Here is a 27,724-nt window from a genome sequence, read left to right as displayed (position 1 = left end):
TACTGTATACTATATTTTTGGCTGCAAAAATTTGGAAGATAGCACTCAGTGATTATTTGGGTCTCTGTGTATTTACATCATATGAGAGACAATATTATTATAGGTAGTATATGATTCCTAAAATGGATAGTATTTTATTCTAGCAAAATTTGAGGTTTTAGGACTAATTTAGAGTTGAAAATTGTATTCCTTAATGTACTTGGAAAGCCTTTCTTAAATTATACATGAAAATCTCTTAGAAATATAAATTCTATCCATAATGATAACTCTTCTAAAGTTATTCCTAAGAACTGAATTAATGTTGAAATGAGAATGCCAGTTATAGTAAATAAGGTTGTTTGCTTAACTAAGGCTTTTATACTCTCAGTTTAGGCATTTGCTTTCATGGCAGGCTCATTCATTATGAAGGCAGTGAAAGGCAAAACGGTTAGCAACCAGGGGAAAAAAGAAAAGAGCTGGAGAAAGACCACAGAACAGAATGAGAAGTCAAGGAGAAAATGCATGTGAAGGGGAACAGTGAAGGAAAGAAAAAGCTGGAGAAAGAGGTGATGCAGAGACAGCAAGAATAATCAGTGGGAATTCAAATAACAGCATTACTTTCTCATAATTAGTAGAAAAATGTTGGCTTCTTCATGGTTTGCTATCTTATTTTGTTTAAGATAAAATTTATTTTTTGCCTGTATGATCATTTTGAAAATACCTCTTCTTCACAGAAGTAATAAAATCCTCTAATTCAAGGTACTTGTGATTGTGGAAACTTTGTAGAGATTCCTTGAATATAGAAAAATAATTAAAACATTCCCAAGAGCCAAAATAGTTAACATTAGATGCCATACTAGTAGACTTGTTGGTTGGTTGAGTTTTTTAGTTATAGTGTGGTTTTTTTTGTTCATTTTTCTTTTTCTTTTTAGGTTTTTAAAAATCTTCAGTAAAAGGTGATTTGGGAGAGGAGGGAAAAGCAAAACTCAGTTTTTTGAAAAAAATATTTTCTCCTTTTTTATTATTCTCTTGTTTAGCCAAGTTCCTTGGTAGTTTCATCTTTTAGATGAACTTACACCAACACACGTGCTTGCCCATGCACACTTGTGTGCACACACACCCCTTGTCAGCAGGAAAGGTTCACTCATGTGCATTTAAAATAATAGGATCTTTCGGAGGGAGATCTATGTAGGAGATCCTGGATAGAGTGGGAGAACAATGTGGAATAAAATTCAAAATCATTTGGGGGAAATGGCCTCTAGCTGCCCTTCAGGTCTGGAATTGAACCCACACCTGTGGCTTCCAGCTAAACAAAAGACAAGCATATGAGGTGAACATTTATACTAGGTAGATACACTCCTTAGAGAAAATAGTCATGGGAGAAAGAAGGGCTGTGTATGCACAGGGAGACAGCTCAGGGGCAGGAGTGCATGGGAGGGAAGAACACAGGGAAGAGGTAACTATGGGGAGGAAGTGGGAGAGGAGCTGTTGCATTGTGGGAAATTGCAGTCAATGTCATGAGACAAAGTGTATGTGAGCTGTTGTATGGCAAGTGTATTTTCTCTGTAAACTTTTACCCAAATCACAATTAAAAAAAAAAAGTTGGACATTTATGGAATCTAGATTTTCTGGAGCCACTGAGGCTGGATGAACCTTTGAAACTATTGCCCTGAGATAATCTTTAAACCTTTAACCAAAAGTATTCTCTGAAGTCTTTTTTTATTCAAACAGCAGTTTAGCTTAGTTAGTGAAGAATGTCTGCCTTGAGGATTGTATTCTTTTAGTAACTATCTATATGAGATAAAAGTTGACAATAGCAACTTAAAAAATTAGGTAGAAAACTCAGGGAGCCATAAGTTTATGCAAATGGTCAAGGGACAATTTGAGAAAAAAGGATGAACATAGTTGCACAGTTTGAAGATTATAATCCATGTCACTGAACTGTACATGTAGAAATTGTTGAATTGATATGTGTTCTGCTGTGCATATTCTCAATGACAAAATAATAAAATGAAAAAAAAAATAGTAGGATCTTGCTTTGTAAATAAAAGTGAAACATTTGGAGAAAATTCAGGTTTTCAGGACAAACTGGAATCACTTTTCTCTTTCTGGTAACATAAGAGGGGTTGCTATGAGTCAAATTGACTTGACGGCAGTGCGTTTGGTTTGGTTTTTAAGCCTCACAGAACAATATTCTCAAAAGGCTATTTCTATTGCAGAGAAGACAGGATTTGCTAGCTCGTTCTTGCTTCTCTCTACATCCACCACCACCACTACCACTCTGTTCCAGTGGATCCTTCTTTAGTTCTCCCATAGCAGTTAGGACTACTGATTTGTGCCATGGGGAACTGGACTTAGTATTGGGCTAAATATTGACTTCAGATTTAGAAGTAATACTTAAACATGTTTCTAAACATGAATGTACCTGTTTTCTGAATTTAAATAACCAATTAATGTGTCTTATTTTTACTCCTATCATTTTTAATGCATCAAAACTGAATAAATTTAAAGATTTTGTGATAAGTAGAATATCAGAACCTAAATTGACTTGCATCCAATTTCTGTGTTCTGAACACTTCAGTCTCTTGGGTTCTTCTATACATGTACAAGTACCCTGTACTCACAGGGTTTGTTTACTGGCTTTCTTAATAACTTTCCATTTGTTTCACAACCAGTTATTTGGAAAAGGTTAAAGATACTATATTTTAAAACTCAAAAACTATATTTTAAAACTCAGGATTTTTAAAATTCTGATTTTGTGTGCTACATAATTTTCCTGAGTGAGAAATAAAGTAATGTTTATTTATATAAAGGCACTTCTACTTTAGTGATTCTTTAGATATTAGATGATGGACAACCAAAAACTTTTTTCATTAATTGTTTTCGAAAATATACATGGTATATTTACATAGTAAAAGATACACCAATTCCACATTTTCCACATGGACAATTCACTGACACTGATTACACTCTGTGAGGTTTGCTACCATTCTCACCCTCGTTTCTGATTTGTTCCTCTGTCATTAACATAAACTCACTGCACCCTAAGTTTCCAGTCTTATCTTTCCAGTTGTTGTTGTCAATTTGACAGCAATTACACTAATCAGCTGTACAACCTACTCTTCATCAGTGTGGTTTTTCCTTCACCGTTAACTCCCCTTTTCTCCTTCCTTTCTGCCCCTGCTAACCATGAATAAACTTTGGTCTCTATACATTTCCCTTTTCTTGTCTTTTTATATAAGTGAGGTCATGCAACATTTGTACTTCTGTGATTGTCTTATTTCACTCAGTGTAATGTCTTCAAGCTCCGTCCATATTGTAGCATGTATCAAGACTTTATTTCTATTACTGGCTGAGTGGTATTCCATTGTATGTATGTACCCCATTTTGTTTATCCATTCAAACATTCGATAGATAAATGTTGATGGACTTTTAAGCTGTTCAAACAAAAACTTGTTCATCACCTGGAATTTCTGATGGGGGTACCTAGATCAATTTCCTATGAGATCAATTTAAGATTAGTAGTATGAAGATTATAATTATTAGAAGATGTATTTTGAGAAATTTTTTGGTGTTCTTTGTATTTTAAGTAATTGATGAAGGTATATACTGTTTATGAAAAGAAATCCCATATATATTGTTCAAGTGGATACTTCTGTTTTTTATATTTCAAGTAAGTAAGATTACTTTACATTTTATATACATATAAAATGTATATATATATATATATATATATATTTATTTATTTGAGTTCTCCAAGGCCAGATAAAGTAACAGTAGTCACAGATATTAAATCAAGTGTTTCTCATGTAGCTATAGAACATCTTATGTAAACTTGAAAGTGTACCATGTTTCTTAGGAGGATAGAATGTTGTATCCTCTTGAGAATTCAATTTGTCAAGCATACTGCTTTTGAAATGCTTTGGCTATATGCCATAGGGTGTTGAAAGATGCTTTATAGCTCAAATATCTTGTTCTTTAGAGGAAATAAGTGACTCTTCCCCGCCCTTGGTTTTGGTAATTGTTAAAGGGTATTTTCATTTATTTTAGCTAACAGAAGGTAGAATTTGTCAATAGTTTTTTTTATTTTTTTTAAATTTTGGTTCATAATCTGTATTTTGTCAAATACCACTTTGTTGTTATTGTTATTTGCTGTCGACTCAAACTCGACTCATAGCAACCCCTCCTTGGGTTTCCTACATGGTATCACTATGGAAGTAGATTGCCCAACCTTCCTTCCGAGGAGTGGCTGGTGGTGGGTTTGAACCACCAGTCTTCTTGTTAACAGTCAAGTGCCTTAGGCACTATGCTACCAAAGACCACTTTAGGGATCTGATAAAAATTATGAACCTTCTGTGCCAGAAAAATGCAAAAATACCCCAAGTTTGCATGCAGTTTCATGGTGTTCACCAAGCTGAAGCTTTTTCAGGGACCCTAATGAAGAAGATTTTACTATATATATTTAGAGTTCCATGTTTATAATTGTGATGAAAATCTTAATATTTTAATTTGTAAAGTTACACATTTCACTTGAGTTTTACTTTCCCACATAAATATTTGTTTGTAACATGTAGTTAAAAAATTTTAAGTGCTGGTTTAGTTATTTTATTAAAAAGGCAATTTTGCTGTATTAGGAGAGAATGCTAAATTATTGCAAACTGTACCTAGTGTAATACATACCATACCCATGAACCCAAGTTATAAAAGAAAATTCACAAAATTGTATACTCAGTACCATATTGCTAGATAAATATCCAGCCAAGAGATATGTGCTTATTACTGATTTTAGAAAAAATTAATTCTGAGAAAAGCCACAAGTAGGATACTGGCTTTTGATTATTAATTTCTTACTTCTTCTGTTTTTAATCTTACATATATCTTATATATTATCTCAGGAGCTCTAGTGGTGTAGTGCCTAAGGCATTTGACTGCTAACCAGAAGCCTGGCAGTTCAAACCCACCATCCACTCCTGTGAAGGAAGATTGGGCAATCTACTTCCATAGAGATACCTCCTGGGAAACCCTTGGAGGGGTCTCTGAGTCAGATCTGACTTGATGGCAGTGAGTTAGTTTTTATATATTATCTCAGTCATATGGATTTAATAGAATTTGTAGTAATTTTAATTAGGTTGAAGGGAGCCCTGGTGGCACATTGGTTAAAGTGCTTAGCTGCCAACCCAGAGGTGAACTGCTCAAACCTAAGAGCCACTCTGTGGGAAAAAGATGTAGCAATCTGTTTCTATAAAGATTTATAGCCTTGGATACCCTATGGGACAGTTCTATTTTGTCCTGTAAACCCACTGCCATCGAGTTGATTCCGACTCATAGTGACTCTCATTGGGTTTCCAAGGCTGTAAAACTTTTCAGAAGTAGATTGCCTCATCTTCCTCCCACAGAGCAACTGGTGGGTTTGAACCACTGACCTTCTGGTTACCAGCCAAATGCCTTGTCCACTGTGCCAACAGAGCTCCTAACTCTGTCCTATAGAGTCATTAGTTGAAATCAACTCGGGTTGTGTTTGGTTTGTTAATTATTAGGTTGACCACCAGGAAAGGTTGATATAATTATTATCATGAAGTTTTTCTTAACTTTTCTCAACAGTTCACTCATTTCCTGGGTAAATAAATAATTTGATTACGTCAGATTTACTTGCTACCTTAAATTTTTTATCTCTGAAAGAATTGAAAGGATATTTTTAAATGGCTTTAATTTTACTTGAATCTCTTAAATGATATTGGAAAAGAATGAAATAATAGTGCAGCCATCTGCTTGCTCCCCTTTGAGACAGGACTAGGTGTCCCACAGGGACTTTATTATGGCAAAGTACAGCAAGACACTAACTTGTGTTTGGTACGTAGTGTTTCATCTATAGTTTGCCCTCTCAGAACTTCAACTTTAAAAAAAAGTTTTTCAATCTAGGAATTATACATTTTCTGCTTATCTTGGTTCATGCCATCTTTAAATGCCCAAGCCCAAGAAAAGAGAAGACAGCCTGTGTGCCTGCCTGTGTGTAGCCTCTTGATTTTCTGACAAGTGTGTATCTCAGTAGTGTCTGACTTAGATAAAGGAAATGACAGAAAACCTTTGCAATCTTCAAATCTGGATGCAAGGTACCAGAGCCTTCTATTACCTTATTTGACATCTGTTATTTTGTGGCTGCCACAAGCTCCATTTCTTTGGAGGTACTTGAAAGATAGGTTCAGCCTATCTTGTAATGCTACTATACTCAAAAATAAATGTTACTTTTTTTATTTTTACTTTTAAGTATATCCATGTATTTGATACATTTTAAAATTGTTTTTAAAACTTCTGATTGACTTGCTTTTTTCTGTAGATGTAGTGCTTCTAACATGTTACAGTCATTACCATCTGTCTTGAGATTGTTAAGTAATAATCTGTAACTCAACACCCAATTTTCCAAGTTTAGTATAGAAAGGAAGTGATCAGTGTAATTCTTTGGTAAAATGAAAATTATTTCTGTGCATAGTCTTTCTACTACATTCCCAGTCATCATGGCCATGACCATCAGTCTGTTCTGATTGGTCAGTACTATGTGTATGTACCTGTTGTTAAATATTTTGATTATTACCCGGCCTATAAATACTTTTTTTCCTGGATAAAGTGATAACTCTTCCTTTCTATTATACAATCAGGTTACTAGAACATCAAGCTAAAGTTATATTCTTCCCTTGTCATATCTAATTCTATTTAATTTCAGCTTAAGTTTATTTTGTTTACTGGCTATACCTTTTTGATTTATTCTTGCAGTAAGACCTAAATAAAAGATACAGTGACATAAAGAATAAAGTTTCATGTGATGAATGTTTCTAAGAATTTAACAGATCTGGGAGCTGAAAGAAAACATAAAGATGACTCAGCCATATTAGAGACCAGGGATTAGAATCCAGTCTTCCCAGTCCAGTGCCTTTTAATTACAGTCTGTTATCAGAAATTATTCTGTCTGAACCAATTTAAGAATTTTATGCTATTGAAGCTGAAAATTTAAAGTAGGAGGAGAATAAAAAAGTAAGTCTCTGAGTCACTTTTCACTCTTGCTTTTGAAGGATGTCTCAGCGATTGGGCTGAAGACGGAATTAGGCAACCCCTATCTGTGGGTAGCGCACTTTGCAGGTATTGACTTTTGGAGTTCTGGCTTCTCTTTTTGGACATGAAGAGTTTGATTTAGTATCACTCCACAGCACTTTTCCTTTTCATTTAGAGGTATTAACTTGAACCAAGAGTACAGATTACTCAAACAACAAGAGTTGTGCCATTTTTCCATTTATCTCTGAAATATGAAATCCAAAATATTGACCAGATTTTTCATTTGTGTTATTTAAGATCACTGCTTATGCTTGATCACAAATTACTATGGAAACCAGTACTGCTGAATTTTTAATACATTTACATTTTATATCTCATGGTATGACAATGAGAAAGATAATAAAAATGAAATTCCTTTCCTGTGGTGTTGATTTTCTCCTTTCAGTTAGAACTTTCAACAGTTGGAGTGAGGCTTCATCATTAGTTCCCAGTCTTGGTTCTTGCCCTTGCCTCTCACTAGCTAGCCTCCTGTCCCAGGTGCCCTTCCTCATTTGGAAGCCGCATGCATAGGGCTGTACCAGTTTGTGTTTTACACAGTTGCTTCTTCCTGCTTGGATATTTATATTCCAGCCATCATGTGCTAGGTTGGTTCCCCGCTAAAGTCCCTTCCACTTCACCAAAAAAAAAAAACCACTGCTATTGAGTCAGATGTGACTTATAGTGACCCCTCCTTGAGTTTCCGAGGTGGTATCACTACGGAAGTAGATTGCCCAACCTCCTTCTGAGGAGTGGCTGGTAAGTTTGAACCGCCAGCCTTCTGGTTTAGCAGTCAAATGCCTCAGGCATTATGCTACCAGAGCTCCTCACAGCCTCCTAATCTCCAACTAAACTTTACTTTTTTCTCTCTCATTGTTCCCTTTCAGTGCCTCTCAACTTTGATTTACAGTTTACAAAACACTTTTATATGCACTGTAATTATTTTCAGAAGAGTCTGGTTTTGTTTGCTGCCTTAGAGTCGGCCTCTAGACTCACGGTGACCTCATGCACAAAGGGATCATTGCAATCCATAGGGTTTTTTGTTGGCTGATTTTTGGAAGTATATTGCCAGGCCTTTCTTTCTAGCTGTCTTAGTCTGGAAGTGCCACTGAAACCTGTTCAGCATCATAGCAAAACACAAGCCTCCACTGATAGAATAGGCTAGCTAGTTGGAAAAGGGTTAAAGGAAAACCTTAGGGCTTTTCTGTGATAATAAGTTGTATTTTAACACTGACTCTCTACAGACAATCCCTCTATCTTTGTTGTTCAATCTCTAAATGAATCTAAGGGTAGCACTATAGGCCGGGAAGAAACCTACCTGCTTGGACTTGCAGTGAGCAAAGCAATAGAAAACAGGGCAGGCTTCAGTCCTTAAGTCTCACCATATAGACTCCTGGGCTGACCACTTGGTGGACTAGCTCTAGTTCACCAGACCAGGAAGTCAACCAGAAGTCCACTCTTTGCTTTAATGGACACTTTGTCTCTTTCCATAGTGATACTGCCTCAGAAACCCGAGGAAGGGTTGTTATGAGTCAGATCCAACTCATCTGTGAATTTGGTTTTTGGTGACTCCTCTGATTTATGGTTGACTCAAGTAAGAGGAGTTTCAGTGACTGGATCTGTACTGACCATTTGATTCCTGTGTAATCAGATTTTCCCTCAATGGGCATTTCCTTGTTTTTCATACTTTTACATGTTTAAACTTCTGGTTTGAGTACTTGAAATATCATAGAATGCATTTTATGTTCAGTAGCCTGCTGAGGAAGTCACTGTTGTTCCTGGGGCTAGTTTGAAATGAAGAAATCCTGTCCTAGGTGGTGATCATCAGGTTAATGGCTTTTATTTTCAATCTGACTGTTGGTCTAGTTTGGGACAGCTGACAACTTCACACATGGATTTATTAAGAGAAGATGGTCCCAGAAGAGGTGTGATTTGAAGAATAGACACTAGGGACAGGAATTGAGGTGGTGGAGCTGAGCCATGTCCATTTATTCTAAGGCAGCTTGTCATTTCATATGAAGGAGCTGAGGTTCAATGGAGGTCTTGTGTTAAGAGGTCTTTGTATTTTCAATGCCAGTAGAGGTTGGTGTTGACTATCAGAAGACCCTTAAGGTTTTATCCATGATTATTGCCATATCTGAAAGCTGACTAAGTTTTGTTCTTATCATTGAAGCCTTCAAGCAGTGTAGCTTGTCTAATGTTTTTCCTTACTAGCAACTTCCTTCTCAAGCACATCAAAGAAAGTGGCATCATAATGTGTTATGGTCCACTAAAATGTCACCGTGAGTATCTTTTGGAGATCTGTCACATCAAAATGTAGAGTGATTTCAGTTAACTTTTTTAAAATCTATGGAAATATTATCTCCACAGTTCCCTAGGCATCTCCACTGGGAAATGTTGCATGCTGATAGACAGCCTATCTATCTCCTCATGTCATTATGTGATTTGTTTCTTGATCATTTTAGGAACTTAGAGAAATACACAATAAGCAGCAGCTCCAGAAACAAAAGTCCATAGAGGCTGAACGCCTGAAACAGAAAGAACAAGAGCGAAAGATCCTAGAATTAGAAAAACAAAAAGAGGAAGCCCAAAGGTGAGTCTTCTGAGTGGATTGTGAACCCATCTGAAAGGAACTTGAGCATTCACTGTTCTGACTGCACCAGAAAGAGCCTTCAGTCTTTAATGGTGTGGTATGGTGATGGTGGTAATGGTGATGTGTGTGTGTATGTTCACACATGAGTCTGTGCCTGCCTACATACATGTGTACAAGCACACATGCAGGGACAAGTGTGTGTATATAAATCTTCACACATATAAGTACCCCTAAGGTTTTTGGTTAGTTCCCAGAGCTCTCTTGAGCTACTACTGTGTAGAAAAGTGGAATTATACAAGGAAATTGGGACACTTGGTATGCTCATTTGCATGCCAATGACCAAAATACGTTTCCAGTTCACAGCCTTTTAATACCAGCGGCGGTCAGAGTGCTGGGTTTGAATCAAAGCTCCTGAGCCAGCACTCCACGGCTCTTCAGTAGGACTGACAGTGGGCCACTCTGGATTCTTCCTTTTTTTAAGCACAAATTAAACTCAAATACAAAAGGAGATTTGCCGCTACTTAGGTTACAGACACATTTTTGTTTGTTTCTGTTTGAATGTTTGTGTTTGTGTGTGTGTGTTTTAACTTTCTGTAGTAAATCACAGCAGTTTATGTTAACTTTTGGAGGTGTCTGATTTTGTTCTTGAATATTTGCTTTTAAAGTTTCAGTTAATTTTATACTCTGAGAAGCAAAAGTGACCAGATGTCTCAATGATAAAATCTGGTCATTGAAATTAGACAAAAAAGGTAGAGAAGTAAGATAACGTTAAGCAAGTTCATTGACTTACTAGGCTGAGCTTAGTAAACTGCCTAGATTTATGCATATTTTATTAGAACATGCATGTAATATGTGTGTGTGTTTGTAACTATTATATATAGTAATCTGGTTTTTTAAAAGAAAAACTGTTTGTTTTAATGCCAGTGGGTACAAGTTGACTGGGTTCCAAACAAATTGAGAGGACTATTTTATGCATTTCTTGGGGATGGACTAAGGATTATTTCTCTGTATGTGTTGATTAACTCTTAATTCTGTCCTTCTCAAAGTTTATAAAACGCTTTCATTATTTACATTACACTGCACTGAAATTTCACATTCCTACAGAGAAGAAATAAATATAACCCATCATAATACAGAAGGGTTAAATTTTAAGCTTAAAATAATATAGATAGCACACAAAATTCAATTTCAGAAATTGTGCCATATACCTTATAAATGGTGACCTTTTCAGGTAGAAGATTTTAAGCAATTTTTATTTTGGTTTGGTTGTCATGAATAACAACATCCATACCAAAAATGATCAGTAAAATATTAAGATTTAAGTTTTTAAACTGGTTCATTCCAGTTCTACCCCCAACTGAGAATTTGCCTTTCCACCCCAGATGTACTGAATTGGAGTCTACATTTTAACAGGATCTCCAGGTGATTCTTATGTACACATCTATCCACTGTTACCAGCATATGTTACCTCTGTCCAGTAAGGTAACAGCATTCTGCCTTCAACAAGTACATGGAGTACAGAGAATCCTGGTAAACTTGCACGGCTTTGGCCAGGGCCTGGGGTTCCATCTCCATTGCTCTGCCCTGATATGTGGCTCCCCTCTCCACTGTCATTTTCCTTGGCCACCAGGTGGTATTGTACCCAGAAAGCCACCAGGCAGGCATAGTACACAGGTGCTGGAACAGAAACAGAATATGTACATTAAATGTGGTATGTGTGTACATAAAAATGCCTGGAGATCTGTAAGAATGACCTGAGAATCTTGTTAGCATATAGATTCTGATTCAGTATATCTGAGGTGGAAATGCAAATTTTCAGTAGGGAGTCAAGACAGAATGAACTGGTTCAAAGCCTGGTTAAAATAAATCTGTGACACTAAATTTTCATATTCATACAGAGTAGATATTAATTAATTTTTTGAAAATGGAGAATAAAAGTTTTGTCTATGTTATGTTTCTATAGCAATTTCCTAAGTCCAAAGATGCCTTTTGTGCATAGGCAGTGTCAAAGAGTGTGGTGGTTCAGAATGTGGACTCTACACAGAGTGCCTGCAAGCAGTTAGGGCTGTGTAAGCTTGGATGTGTCATTTAATATCTCTACCTCAATTTTCTCATCTGTGAAATGGAGATAATGACAGGACCTACCTATCTGTGGTAAAGGCTAAAGAACTTAATATAGGTAAAGGGCTTAGATGTGTACCTGCTGTGGCAAGAAGTGTGATCACTAAAAATGTTTCTTGATTTTGTAAAATATTATGAAATGAGAGGAAAATCACTCCCAGTCTTTTCCTGTGGGCTTCATGTTGAGGCCATCATAATTTTCAAGGCCTAGATTTCATTGCAATTAAGTATATGTTAACTTCTTTACCCACTGCCACTGAGTCACTTCTGACTCATGACTACCCTATAGGACAGAGTAGAACTGTCCTAGAGAGTTTCTAAGACTGTAAATATTTACAGAAGCAGATGGCCTAATCTTTCTCCCATGGAGCAGCTAGTGGGTTCCAACCACTGACTTTTCCATTTGCAGCTGAGCACTTAACCACCATGCCACTAGGGCTCCTGTCAACTACTTTGAAAAACAAAAATAAAGCAGTTTAATTTAGTCGAATATATAGAATCTATTGTTTGGTGATGAATGATGACTTTCTGAAAGGTTCAAAATAATCTGCTGCTTTTAATTTCAGGTTTTGGGAGGTCCGTATGTACATGTAAATGTGGTGTACCTTTCGCCAGGGTAGAATTTTGTAATGATCTCATGGATCATGGACTTATTTAAGCAATATTCTCTGTGCACTGTTGGGCATACTTTATCTTCACAGATGTTACGTTCTTGTGTGCTTTATGAGTTCTTTAATTTTTTTTTTTTTTCTGTCAAACACCAGTTTTAAAATTGAGAAGTATTTTTGTTATTTTTATAACTGTTTTATAAAATGCATCAGAAATTTTCTCTCTCTTTTTCTAAATCGTGTGTCTTTGTCTCTGTCTGTTTTGGAACCCCAAAAGCTTTTGTTTCATCCAGTCAGATTGCTCCATCTGAATGAAGTACAATGGTCCCTTAATGTTGAGTATCCCATTGACTGGATGAATGTCTTTTTTTGTGAAAAGAGACAAAGTTGTGTTAAATTAAAGTTTCTTTGTTGCTGTAATCAAGCATTTGTGTTGGCAGACGAGCTCAGGAAAGGGATAAGCAGTGGCTGGAGCATGTGCAGCAGGAGGACGAGCACCAGCGGCCGAGAAAACTCCACGATGAAGAGAGACTAAAAAGGGAAGAGAGTGTCAAAAAGAAGGACAGCGAGGAAAAAGGCAAGCAAGAGGCACAAGACAAGCTGAGTCGGCTGTTCCATCAACATCAGGAACCAGCTAAGCCAGCTGGCCAAGCACCCTGGTCCATTGCAGGTAAGGCAGGCCCGAAACAGTTTTAGAAAATAGATAACCTTCTCTCCCATAACCTCTTACGAAATTTCCATGTCTAATCAGACTTCATCTTGGCTAATCGATGGAGATGAGAAGATCAGTTTCTGTTTTTAGTAGTGCACTGATCTGTTCAAAGCTGTTCATTCTCTAGCACCATTAACCAACCAGATGTCATCGAGTAGCTTCTGACTCATGGTGACCCTGTGTGTGTTAGAGTAGAATTACACTCCGTAGGGGAGCTCTGGTAGCATAGTGCCTAGGGCACTTGACTGCTAACCAGAAAGCTGATGGTTCAAACCCACCAGCCACTCCTCAGAAGGAGGGTTGTACAATCTATTTCCATAGTGATACCACCTCGGAAACCCAAGGAGAGGTCGCTATGAGTCAGGGTCCAACTCGAGGGCACATCCAACTCGAGGGCACATAACAGCAACAACGACAGGGTTTTCAATGGTTATGCCCTTTCAGAAGTAAGCTGCCAGACTTTTCTTCCAAGGTACCTCTGAGTGGATTCTAGCTACCAACCTTTCTGTTAGTACTCAAGCACTTAACTGTTTGTACCACCCAGGGACTCCACTAGTACCATTAACCAAAAAAAAAAAAAAAAAAAAAAACTCACTGCCATCGAGTCGTTTCTGACTCATAGTGACCCCCATTGGGTTTCCGAGGCTGTAAATCTTTATGGAAGTAGATGGCCCCTGTCTTCCTTTCATGGAGCAGCTGGCAGGTATGAAAGTGCTGACCTTCCAGTTACTAGTCAAGTACCGAATCCACTATGCCACCAAAACTCTTACAAAGTATCTGTTTAATTCTTTCACCACCTGTATCATGCTGGCATCCAAAAATCTTTTAAGGAGTTTAAAAAAATGGCATGAATTTTCATTATTGTGCCTCATTCACACACCTTTATACCAAAGGGAGGGCATGACCTTTCTTGCAAAAAGTACCTTCTGCTTCTCCAGTTTGTTATTTTCTCCAGGAATTGTTAAGCTATTTCAGTAGCAAGAAGTGGCACTTTTCCCCCTTGCCTATACTTATGTGGCATTCAGTCTGCACTGCATTTAAACTGTCTTTTTACCTTTTGAAAAGAGTGGACTTTTTTGCCCTTGGACTGTAATTCACCTCTTTTAAAAAACAGATGAATAAAAGGCATCTAATTTGAAATAGCTAGAAAAAGTTTTCTTTTACATAATATTGGATGGAAGCTGTAGTGTATGTTTAAAATATTTATGTGGCAATATAATACTATACAGCTTTAAAATAATACTCATCTGAAGAAAATATTTTCTTCTCTGTATGGTAAATTATATTGATTTTATTTGTTTTGTCAACAGTGTGCTTCTAAAAAGTACCATGGTATAGATACAGAAAGGAAAGGAACACACACATTTAAACTATTCCATAAAGATTTGTGCAGTGCCAGTCTACATGGTGTCTGGATTGGAGTAAGGGTACAGAGTTGGATCAGGCACCATTCTGTCTTGAAATGCATACAGCTTAGTGGCAAAGGCTGGGGAGTCGTTAGATTCACACAGTAACAGCCTTAGCTGTAGGAGGGTAGATATATTTCTTGATATATTTTTTGAACTGAAGGCCATTTCACCATTACATAATCTTAGGCAATTAGTTTAAATGCCTTTTGCTTCTTCCTGGCATAAAATGAGGATTATTTTTCCCTTTGCAGTCAATGGGAAACTTTGCATATCATATACTTGAAGACTTCATGGAGGTAATGCCTCCCCCTCTTTGCTTTTCAGAGACTGTAAATGTATGTTAAAATAGTTGTAGCTCTTGGGTGAAAAAGTTCATGGAGCTGTTATTGGTTATTGTTAACCAGAATCCAAAATGTCCTCTGCTTGCTTGTGTTTTCAAAAATTTTATTTCATTTAAGATCCAAATTCATTTTATCTTGGGTCCTTAGGCTCATTTTTTTCCTAAGAAACACAGAGGAATACTTACTTTACCAGGGATTATTGTTAATTACCACTCTTGGTGAAATTAACACTTACTTCATTTCTGTGGCTTTTTAGTGGAAAGTTGTGCTGTCTTTGCCCCTTTCCAAATGAGTTTCCTCCTGGACTGATTCAGATTTTGAGTCATTTCCTAACTGCTGGACTAGGTGAGAGGAGGGGTATTGATGCTTTACAGATGTTGCACAGCCCTGGTCTGTTCAGAGTAAAGGGATCTGTAGACAGCCTAGTTCACACAGCCATCCTATGATGTTTGTCCAGGAGAATCTTCTCATGACCTCTCTACTGGGCTTGAGTGCTGACATCAGATTTGGCTCTCTCTTGACATCCTGTAAGTGTTTCAGAAACTCCTTGAATGGGCAGAAATAGTTCAGGTGTGAAGGTAGGAAGCAGAGGAGACTGTGGTTTTTGACTTGTTGTCATGCATTTCTGTTCCATGTAACATTTTATTTTTCACTTCCCCCTTTTCTGTGAACAGAAAAAGGCCCACTTATGATTTCTGCCCAGGAAAATGTGAAAGTGGTATATTACCGAGCATTATACCCCTTTGAATCCAGAAGTCATGATGAAATCACTATCCAGCCAGGAGACATAGTCATGGTAAGAAAGACTCCAGTGAAAATATGATTTCTCTTGGTGATTATCATCTATCCTTTCTTTGTACTTTATTTGACAGTTTTTTGCAAGTATGAAATCCAAAAGTCTGGCATCAGGATTATTGTACATAGGCTTAGTCTTCTTCTTTTTCTATTAGTATAAAAGATGACATTTTAAAAACTTATCCTAACATCATTTTAAAATAGTGATACTAAAGAAAATGTGTTTTATCACAGCCGTAGCTTCGTTTTTTAAAAATTTATAAATGTTTGATAATTTGAGTTGAGGTTAATACTTACACACTTTAAGTAGTCTCTAAGAAATAGTTTTAATTGTAAAATACTCTATCATTCTCACAATTGCAATGATAACTTTTCTATCTTTGGATCAAAGTATCTTTTTTACCTTGTAATTGTATGAACTTTGAACTATGTGAAAAGTAATCAATTAAATACAGTAAAATTGCGTTCCTCTAGCATATATTATAAACAGACAAAAACAGTTCAAAATTTTGTTTTGTAATTTTTTAAAATTCTAATAATAATTAAATATAATCTAATGAATGTGATTGAAACTGTAGTAACCAGTTTAAGAATAAAGCAATGTGGTTGATCTAGATTATTTTCTGAAAACAAACAATAGCTCCTTGATGTGGTTATTCATTTAAGAATAAGATTCTTAGATGTGGTCAGACTTTTTATTGATAACTAGCTTTTTAAATGTTTTAAGATGGGAACCATCCAGAATTTTATAAGAACTAATAAAAATTGAGACAAGCATGTTTCTCACACTAGGACTGTGTGTCTTGTACGCATGCACCCATGTTGAATATACATATTGTATCTCTGTGTGGAGACCATGTGCTCTGTAATGGGCAAAAATATATACAAGGAGCAAACACTGTGTTTGATATACAGAAAAATCAATCTCTTCTCCCCTTGTTTTCTGATATCTTCTTTCTCTTTAATTACCATAGATTGGAAATAAGGGAGATAAGCCCAAAAGTCCAAAATCTTTAAAAGTCAAAAATCACCTTAAAAAAATGAAAACTCTCTTCAAAGATATTCCACACCTGTACTCAGCATACAGCTATTGAATACATGAAGTGTGCTGGGTCAAGCTCACTATTCTTTACAGAAAGAATTGTGGACTTTTTGTAAGTTTGGACTCACGCCTCTGTCCACAAAGCCTGACAGTGGGAGTTTGTAAGCTTTCATCCTTCTTTGTCATCTCTCAGTTCTTACTCTGTTTTCTTATGCTCTGAATCTACTTTACTCACCTAAAAGAGAAAAAAAGAAAAAAGAAAAAAAAAACACACTGCCATCGAGTTTCCAAGGCGGTAAATCTTTACAGAAGTAGATTGCCCCATCATCCTTCCACGGAGTGGCTGGCGGGTTTGAACCGTCAACCTTCTGGTTAGCAGTTAAATGCCTTAGGCATTGTGCCACCAGAATTCTTGCACTTTACTCATACAACCTCATCTTTGAAATATTGTGTCTCATAAAGCAAATTAATAGTAAAATATAAAAATACTTAGAATAACAGAACCTAGAAACTGAAAATACAGTATGACTTTAGGTAGGGTCTCATTACAAAGTTGTTTTTTACATTGGGGGGGGGGGGGAGTCCTGATTTTTGAAACTGGATTTTGTTATAACACAAGGTGCAGAAAAGTAAGGCTGTCTTCTTTATAAGGAAATGTTTACAATAAGGAAATATTACGGATATCTATATGTTAATGAGAAATTGTTGCTCTTTTTCAAGGGAACATATTTGGGCCTGCTTCTGTAATCCTAATCCAGTTGATCTTTCTTCCAACTGGGTAGTTTAACCACCCGCTTGCTTAGATTAATAGAGTTTAGATATATTTGTAAGAATAAAACATTTCATTAAACATATATTTTGCCTTGCTTTCAAATCTTTGCTTTCCTGGTGGAGGTTAAAGGGGAATGGGTAAGTGCTATGTAACTGTCAGGAAGTCTGCATCTTATTTAATGTTTTGTTCTTTTAGTTCACTTTAATTCTGTGTAAGTACACATCTTTGGGTGTTGTCGTGGCAGTGGAAATATGTTTGAGTTTGTGTAGTAGGTTGTGCAAAAAAAAGAAAGGTATAAACACTCTGAGTTTGTGTATCTGGTTTGTATTTGCTGGATTCCAATTTTAATACTAACTGGAGATTCTGCATTTATCAAGTTACTAGATCAAGTCTCCATCTCAGGCCATGGACAAAAATAAGTTCCAAGTAGATTAATCTTAAAAGATAAAATTCTAAAAATGTGGTTGATCTGGATTATTAGATTGTTAGAAGAGTGTTAGAATAATTTTGTGGCTAAGAAAAGCCTTTTGAAGCCACGAAAGAAAAAAAGACTTGAAAGACAAAGATGGACAGAGTTGACAGTATAAAAAATTAGAATTTCTATTTTGCAAAATATGAAAGGTTAATATCCATGCTACATGCAGAGCTCAGCAATTATCAAAAAGAGCCACAAACCTTGGAAAAGTTGGTGGAGGGTATGAAGAGACAGTTACAGATGAAGAAAAGTAAATGAGTGTATAAACTATGTGAAAAGATGCTTATCTTTCTTGGTGGTCAGGAAAATGCAAATTAAACAAGGTAACATTTTTCTTCATCTGCCAAATGAGCAAGTTTAGAAGTTTAATAATAACCAGTTTTGTCAAGAGTATAAGAAAATGGAGGGACATAAAAATGTCAGCAAATTGGATAAATTGGTTAAACTATTTGAAAGGCAGTTTGGCAATACCTGTTAAATTAAAACTTCCATTCCTCTTGACCCAGAAATTTTACTTTTTCTTCTCCCTTCCCATATGCTGTTTTTTGGTATATATACAGATATATGTGGACGTAGATATTCTGCAGTATTGTTGGTAAAACCAGAAAAGGAAATAACTCAAATGTGTATCAGTAAAAACCAAAACCTCATGCTGTCTAGTCAGTCCCAACACATAGCGACCCCTCCTTGAGTTTCCAAGGCGGTATCTCTACAGAAGTAGATTGCCCAATCTTCCTTCTGTGGAGTGGCTGGTGGGTTAGCAGTCAAATGTTTTAGGCACTATGCCACCAGAGCTCCTATAAAAGGTGTTAAATAAATTGATATGGTTAAACCATAAATATAATGAGATAATAAAAATTGTATAGATTTACATATACAAGTAAGCTGCCCAGTGAAACAGCAGAAACAATATGTAGAGTGTAATTGCATTTTTGTTTAAAACTATGTGTGAGTGTGTGTGCATAGTTAACAGTATTAAAATATATACATAAAACCGATAATAGTGTTATCACTGGGCAGTAAAGAAAAAGCTTTTGTATTTGATTTTTATATACTTCTATATTATTTTTATATTTACAAATGTATTAAATTTGTATCTTTCAAAAAATACTGGAAAAAAAAATTGATTTCCCAGAAAAGTATAGCAGAGAATGTTACCAAGACTGGAATGGTGTTAACTTTATCTCAGATATCCCAAATACATAACGAAATGTGGAATGTACTATTAGGTGTAATTTATTGTTTTGCTGAAGGAACAACAGCATCTTCTTTTTGTACAAAATATAACGTGACACTCCAAATGCCATTCAGTGGTATTTGTGAGGATAGGAATCAAGGCAAAAAATGGAAATTGACATACAACTAGCAACGGTTTTCTTTTATTCTTTCATGATGTTCACAGTTAAGAAACATGAGCTTGAGAATCATGTAATAGAACATTACTGGCAATCTCTCGGTTGAACCATCAAGGGTTCCCTTTAACTTTTGTGGGCACAGTGATCATCAGATTGTCAGATTTCTCAAACGTCTTTGAAAAATGCTAATGATACGTGTTAGATTTCACAAGTCTAAAAAAAATTCCTTTTTTAATGTAGGAGATCTTGAAGAGGAGCTTTGAAGAAAGATTTTGATTAAACTTGATTATTAGCCCACATTTCACCAAAAATATTTTTCCATAGTTCAAGAAAATTTGATGTACCTAGCCCTGTTCTAAATGTTGATGATACCAAAATAAGATGATGTCTGTCATGTTGTTGTTCTTGAGGGGTGCCATTGAGTTGTTTCTGACTCATGGCAACCCCCTGTGAATATACTGCCCTGTATGGTTTTCTTGGCTTTGATCTTTACAGAAGCAGCTTGCCAGGCTCCTGTGGAGCCTCTGGGTGGGGTTGAACCACTGGTCATTTGGTTAGCAGCTGAGTGCTTACCCATCTGCACCACTACGGCTTCCATGTCTGTCATTCATATGTTTAAAATCTTTCCAGAAAAATGGGAAGAGATGCATAAAACAAGTACGTGATGAAGTTCTCCCTGAATGCTCGCTATATATAACTGCTAGGAATTTAAGAGGAAAGGTATCACTGTGAAGTGATATGTTCAGAAAAGACTTCTTAGTTGAGTTTGACCTTGAGAGCTAAGGCTTAGAAACTTTGGAAATATATGGCCTCTGGAGGTCTCTATACTTGAATGGAATAAATCAAATTTGACATCCATAATGTATTGGAAGGTATTTGAAATTGAAAGACCTCTGCTAACTGCTGTTTCGTTGAGATTTATTCTCAGAACACAGGCTGAAAGTCACCTTCAGACATCATCTAACTCGTGGTTCCAAAATGCTGGTCTCAGAATTACTTAGTAAGCTTTTTAAAAGAGAGAGAGAGAGAAATTCAGGGCTCACCTCCAGAGGTGCTAGTAACTTTTAATCCATACACAGTATTCAAAATCCAGTGCAGATGGTTCTGTTAGGCAATGAGTTTCAGGAACCACTAATCCAATCTCTTATTCCTGTCAGAGCTAATCCTAAATCATTTCTGGAAAATATCCTCTTTTTGTCAATTTCTAAGGAATAAGAAGGAACTTAATTACTATTTACTATTAACCAGTCAATTCATTCTGGAAATTTTTATTTTCTAACTTAGTATTAGTCTTGTAACAATTTGAACTCATTTTCCCCCCTTCTTCTGTTGGTGGAAAAACACTCTTAATATTCCCGTCTAGGAGTGTTAGGGAAAACTTTACATCTTGAGCTAGCAAAAACATGAAACATGTTCTGCTATCTGCAGTTCTCCTTAACAAATCCAGGCAGTGACTACCAACTGGTCCAAGTTGGTACATGGTTGAAACCTGTTTGCCATCCATGTTATTTGTCATGGTGTGAGAAAAGATGGAATTTGTTTCCCTTCTTTATGACAGGGTCAGAGGTTTTAGAAATGCTAATACTACCTAGCAAAGATGGCAGATGTTAAACATGCAAACATTGAGAAAAGAGACATTTATAAGCGAACGTTGAGAAAAGAGGCATTTTTAAGTGATTTATTGGTTATTATTGGGCTTTTGCTAAATGGACTTGAGCCTGATAGTGGCTCTCTGCATTTGATCATTGCATCAATACCTTACGAGGTGCAGAGTATCATTACTAACTAATTAATTAATTATAGTTGCTAACATACTGTGGACTAGCTCTGTAACATGCTGACAGATATATAAGAAATATCTGGGCTTAGTGCTTCCCAGTTTGCTGATGCTCCAGTAGAATGAGCTCAAATGTTTTGGGGTGGTGCTGTGGGCCTGGTTAAATGAAATGGCATTGCATTAAGACAGTATTGTTAATATTAAACTCCTCCTGACATATAGCAGGAAATGAATTTACGTCGTGTTAAAGTCTACACTATAGTCAGCCACTTATATAAAGTTTGCCTAACTTTTCTGGGTCTATCATAATCTCATGTATTTTTACACAATTGGACTGATATTTTGGATAAAGTTTTCCAAATCCAGGAATAAATATTTTTTTCATTTTCATATGTTGATCTTTGTTCTTTTTCTAAGTGGTTAATATAATTTAGATTTTAAGAGTGGATTTTTATTGTATCCTTTGAATCTTAAATTTTAATTGCCTGCTAAAATGAATAGATTCCTATAAAAATAAATCAAACTGAGATCATTATTTGGCCACAGTTGACTAGTGAATTTCCATGCTTAAAAGTGAGATATTCAGATTATGCATCAATATTCCCCAAAAGGAAGAAAAAGATATTTAAAAAAAAAAAAGATACTGAGCTCACTATTGCCCTTTAGGATGGGAGAAAGAAACTCTTGCTTACAGAGAGAAGAGACAGATGTGGTACCTTCGCCCCATCCTAAATATACAACCACTCCAGTGGTGTGACTCCTTTCTGTCCTGTCTGGGTGTTGGCCCCATAGGGTGGGGCATTTCTGCAGGGTTTCAGATCCTGTTCAAGATGGTAGCCAAGTCTTGTTAACCAGACAAGACACTGTGTTTAAAGGGAATGACAGTAAACTGTAGAATATAAACAGCTGGAAATCAGGAAGGCCCATCTTGGACAGACTAGTAGGAGCCCCAAACAGGCAGTGGTCAGGGATTGAACTTCAGCCCTTAGAGTATTATTGGCAAGAAAGCAAACCTGCAGGCACGAGGATACTAGGCATGTACCTAGAGCAGGGAACTCCCAGTATAAATTGCTACGTAAACAAGAGTAAAAGTAGACCAGGATTTCAGAACAGGACCAAAGCCCAGATGACAGAACTGCAGTACAAAGTCAGCTGGACAGCAGGAGAGATGGCTTTTAAAAATCTATAATTAAATACTTCTTGTGTACTTGGCAATGTTCTAAATATAACTAATCCTCACAACATCCGTAATACAATAGGTACTCTGATTATCTCCATTTTACAGATGAGGGAAGTGAGGCATCAAGAGATTAAACTTGCCCAAAGTCATGTCAACCAGTCTTAATAAATTGTAGAATGAGTATTTAAATCGAAGCAGTCTCACTGCAGAGCCCAACTCCATCATTATACCTTGTAGTCCCAAGGCCCCATTATTGTGTGCTTGGCTCAAGTTCCTAACTCACTCCTGCCTGGTGTCACCCTTGGTCCTAGAATAGAATCAAGGGTGGTGGAACTTGACTGTTAAAACTTCTTGAGGTGTCAGGGAGGCTCTGGCATGACCTAGCCTAGAAACAGCTGTTTCCACTACTGAGCAGCTGCAAAGTTCCAGTATGTCACAACATCACCAATAAATATAAATGAGGAAGGAAAGACATATAGCCATTTGATTTTAGCATAAAATAAGATCCAAGTGGGGAAAAAGAGAAATCATGTTAAATCCTTATCTAGAGAAACAGTTGGGGCTGCCCCGAAAAAGCAAAGTAAGAACAAAACAGTGTGGGAGATTTGAATGAAAAGTGGCTAATGTGTTCACATCTGAAAGTAGTGTTAACAAGAATAACAGAACTGTAAAGCCAAAAATAGAACCTTTGGAAATATAAGTCTACTTTGTCTAAGGGAGTTCCTTTTTTATTGTTTGAAGAATACTCAGCTTTAAAAATTACTTTTATCCTTAGAAGTAAAGGTTTCCTAAGAATTTGAACCAACAAGCAGATGTCCCCTGCTTACTGAATATTTTGTAAATAGCATGTACTATTAACTAGTAAGCTATGAATTTTACTTTCTCCATCCTTCACAAATTTTTAAAAATCCAAATAAGCTAATAAAGACTATGCCCTTTAGGATATATACATTTGTTGTTGTTATTTGCCATCGAGTCGGCCCCGACTCACAGCAATCCCTTCTTGGGTTTCTGAGGCAGTATCACTACGGAAGTAGGATTGCCCAACCTTCCTTCCGAGGAGTGGCTGGTGGGTTTGAACCACCAGCCTTCTGGTTAGCAGTCAAGTGCCTTAGTCACTATGCTACCAAAGCTCCCATTAGGATATATACATAGGATTGGGATTACTGGATCATCTGATACTTCTATTTCTGCCTTTTGAAGGAAACATCATACCATTTTCCACAGTGGCTGTGCCATTTTAGTCCTACCAGCAATGTATAAGAGTTCCAGTCTCCCCACAACCTTGCCAACATGTTATTGTTGGGGTGAGATGGTATTTCATTGTAGTTTTGATTTGCATCTCTCTCTGGTGGCGTAGTGCCTGAGGTATTTGACTGCTAACCAGAAGGCTGGCGGTTCAAACCCACCAGCCACTCCTCGGAAGGAAGATTGGACAATCTACTTTAGTGATAGTGCCTTGGAAACCCAAGGAGGGGTCTCTGTGAGCTGGATCCAACTTGATGGCTATGAGTAGTGGCTAATGATTGTGATTATTTCTTTATATGTCTGTTAGCTACCTGAATGTCTTCTTTGGTGAAGTGTCTGTTCATGTCTTCTGCTCAATTTTTAAATTAGATTTTTTTGTTTGTGTTTTTGTAGTTGAGGTATTGAGCTTTTCTATAAATTTTGGATATGTCATAGCCAAAAAGGTTTATCCAGTCTGTAGGTTCTCTTTTGACTCTTTTGGAGAAGTCTTTTAAATGTAGAACCAACAAATGAAATTCACAAAAAAAAACCAGACTTACTGGTCTGACAGGGAATGGAAGAACCCCCTAGCCTATGGCCCTAAGACACCCTTCTCTCCTGGAACTGAAGCCACCCCTGGAGACCACCTTTTAGCCAAATAAGTCAGATCCATAAAATAAACAACCTGAGAGGAACAAGATCAAAAGGATAACTTTGCGCAAAGCAATGATGAAAAAGCAAGAAAGGGTTGAAAATTCAGAGGAAAGGAAATGGGGGAATCCAGGGTGTAAAGGGGGAGAGTGCTGACATATTGTGGGGAATGCAGCCAATGTCATGAAACACTTTATGTACAAACTATTGAATGGGAAACTAATATGCTCTGTAAAATTTCACCTAAAGCACAATAAGATGTTAAAAAAAAAATATGTCCTATTACTCTACACAACACTGAGTACAGACAGACCTTTGGTTTCTTTAATAGTTTTTTTCCCCTGTTTAAAAAAAAAAAAAAAAAAAACTGGGTATTTGAATGGATTAGAAAACTGGTATTTTGCCTTTTTTTTTCTTCTTTTCCTATATCACTGTTACATAAACCCTTAACTACTCTTTTTTGTGATTTCTAAACAGGAACATTAATATCCAGTGAAGTGTTCAATGCCTTATCTCCTTAGACAAAGTAGGAAGGGGTGAGAATGAGATAGATCTCTGACATACATTATCTGAACTTCCAGTAGTGAAAATAATTTTCTAATATGAATATAATTGGGCTTCAAATTTGTTCCCTTTTGCTTGTAAAATAGGGGTAACTTATAAAGATAAATAAAATAAGTTTGGCTATTTTGAATGATCCTTTTAAGTCAGAATTAAAATAAAATGCAAACATTAAAAGCATTTGGTTTAATAAATAATCCTTGAAAAACTTAAATAGCAGAATCCTATATTCTCATGTGTACTTTTGTGAGTATTAAAGTTAAATTCATGTCAAAGAAAACTGCAGGATCTTAATAATAATTGATTGTTGCTGTGTATAATCACTTAATGTTCTCATCAAGAATCTGTGGTGTTTTTAAATGGCTAAACACAGCAGTCTACTTTATTTCTCATGGAAACCATCCAAGTCTATGTGTTTTAACTTCCTTGTCCCTATGCTAAATAAATGCTACTTAGATGGTAGAGTATTTTAGATTACTAAATTTATATTGATTGCATTCTTTGCTTTCAACTTTAAATAATAAATCCAAGTTAATTTTTTTTTAAATAATTATATGACTTCTTGAGTGATGAAGTCCATCAGATCACTTTCCAATTCAAAATAGCTCTGAAAATTTAAACTATGTGCCTTAGGACTTCAGGCATTTTATCTTAACTGACCTTACTAGAAAAAGAAAACACTAAAAAGGTATAAAAAATAAGAACTGAATTGTAGTGTTTGGTTTTTTTTTCTAAGTTAATGTTTAGAGACCATTTTCCCAGACACTTAGACTAAGAATCACATGGAGAAATTGCTATGTAGTTGGCCAATATAAAAGGGCCAGAGGCTTTGTTCTGGAAGATATTAGGTATTTGGGGTTGATTTACTTTTATTTACATTAAACCTGGTGACTTTCCTGCAGGTGGATGAAAGCCAAACTGGAGAACCTGGATGGCTTGGAGGAGAATTAAAAGGAAAGACAGGATGGTTCCCTGCAAACTATGCAGAGAAAATTCCAGAAAATGAGGTTCCTGCCCCAGTCAAACCAGTGACTGATCCATCGTCCACTCCTGCACCTAAACTTGCTTTGCGAGAAACTCCTGCTCCCTTGGCAGTGCCCCCTTCAGAGCCCTCCACAACCCCCAACAACTGGGCTGACTTCAGCTCCACGTACGTGTAACCACACAATTTCTTACTGTTTTTGATATCCCAAGTACGTGTAACCTTGCAATTTCTTTTTGTTTTTGAAATCCCAATTTAGTAATTTTTTTCATTGGGTGTTGTGTTGTGCTGCTAAATGAAGGAGCTGATCGTTTTCATTACTGCTTTCTCTGACTGGTCTACCGGCAAATTGTGGATTACAGTCCCTGAACTGGATTTAATTGTGTCATTGCCTGAAAAATGACTTAACACAGTATAGAATAAAGCCTATTATCTTGTTTAGCTAGATAATTTGTCTGTATCTTTCATTCTTATGGAAGAAATGAAGAAATAGAGTTTCCTTAATAATCTATTTTGACAGCCATGTCAGTCAGCAAATGTTCAGAGTCATTTCCTGCATGTAAATAGCACCTTTTTTTTTTTTTTTTTTTTGCTGGGTTTTAGAAATTGAAGTCAATCATGTGGATTTGAATGAGATAGGAAGCTGTTTCCTTTATAGCTTTTTACTGTCACTGATCATCCACAGATGTAGGTTGTGTGCTCTTGGCCACTGTTGATTTTGTGTCCTTGGATATCAGGAAGTGGCACTAAAGAGCAGTATGTGAGCAGAGCTTTGCCATGATAGCTGAGTGTCCACCTTGAGAGCTGCTGTCCACACTTCTGATTACAGGGCCATGATTTATATGTTCAGTTGTCTAAAAACATTTTATACCAGCATGCCAGTGAAAGTGATTTAAATAAGCATTTTAACTTTTTTTTTTTTTTTCAATTCTCATCACCTTTCAGAGAAACAAATTAAAGGCAAGGAGTCAAGATGTAGTGCAGAAGAAAGATCAAATGGAACCAATAGAGGGAAGAAAGGAGACTGATGGCAAAGGCAGGAAGAAGTGGAGGGAAGGTTGTAAGGAATAGCAAGCTTTTCAGAATTGTAATTTCACAGGAAAGGTTGAAGGTGCTAAAAGGTTGAAGGTCCTTATCTAATCTCTGCTTTAACAAAATAGCCATTTATTGTGACTACCAAGTTGCAACTCTTCCTGTATCTCTTGATCTTGATTTAAAAGGTTTAACTTTTTAAACCAGAGTTTGGGCTAAAATAGAAGACAAATACCATGTTTTCCAGGATTTGGTTTTGCAATGGACCAAATCAGGCAATTCCCTTCCATGATGAATATGCAATGTGCCACTCTCCTGTGTATATTATAGGCATCCTATTTCTACACCAAAAATCAGGATGTGTGATATTTTCAGATTAGTTATATGTCTTATAACCCCTTGCCATCAAGTCAATTCCAACTCATGGTGACCCCATGTGTTACAAAGTAGAACTACTCAGAATTTTCTTGGCTGTAATCTTTACAGAAACAGATTGCTAGTCCTTTCTTCTCTGGGGCCACTGGGTGGGTTTGAACCTCCAGTCTTTAGGTTAGCAGACAATCAAAAATAGCTTGTACCACCCAGACGCCTAGGTCTTCTCAAAATGTAAAAAGTAAATTTTGCATTTAGATCTGTACTCATGCAGACTTTTTCCTTTAAAATGATAAAATCACAACATTAGAGCTTGCCCCTGACATCCAAGACAGCTGGTTGCTCTAAGGACACCATTCATAGTTACTATGGTGGCCAGGTATATGATGGGTTCTTTTTTATTTTTTTTTTATGATTTGGGTGAAGATTTACAGGGCAAATTCACTTTCCGTACAGTAGTTCACATACACATTGTCTCATGACATTGACCGCAATTTACCACAATACAACAGCTCCCCTCCCACTTCCTCCCGATAATTACCTCTTCCCTGTATCCATCCCTCCATGCCCTCCTGCCCCCTGAGCTGTCTCCCTGTGCATAAGCAGCCCTTCTTTCTCCCATGATTATTCTCTCCAAGGAGTGTATCTACCTCAGGTAAA

General features: G+C 36.6%; 1 protein-coding gene across 1 annotated transcript in view; it reads left to right on the top strand.

The window, feature by feature from the left end:
• The window catches only part of ITSN1 (intersectin 1), a 217,486-nt gene that overhangs the window by 85,128 nt on the left and 104,634 nt on the right, over positions 1–27,724 (top strand). Inside the window, exons 16-20 of the mRNA XM_007941304.1 lie at positions 9,525–9,652; positions 12,822–13,051; positions 15,518–15,639; positions 17,575–17,589; positions 25,581–25,828. Of these exons, the coding sequence (XP_007939495.1) occupies positions 9,525–9,652; positions 12,822–13,051; positions 15,518–15,639; positions 17,575–17,589; positions 25,581–25,828 (743 nt within the window). The remainder of the gene's footprint in view (positions 1–9,524; positions 9,653–12,821; positions 13,052–15,517; positions 15,640–17,574; positions 17,590–25,580; positions 25,829–27,724) is intronic.

Source organism: Orycteropus afer, unplaced genomic scaffold (genome assembly GCF_000298275.1).
Source record: "Orycteropus afer afer isolate SDZICR_OR568_19922 unplaced genomic scaffold, OryAfe1.0 scaffold00078, whole genome shotgun sequence".
In the NCBI taxonomy this organism is placed as follows: domain Eukaryota; kingdom Metazoa; phylum Chordata; class Mammalia; order Tubulidentata; family Orycteropodidae; genus Orycteropus; species Orycteropus afer.
This window is presented reverse-complemented; position numbering and strand designations above follow the sequence as displayed.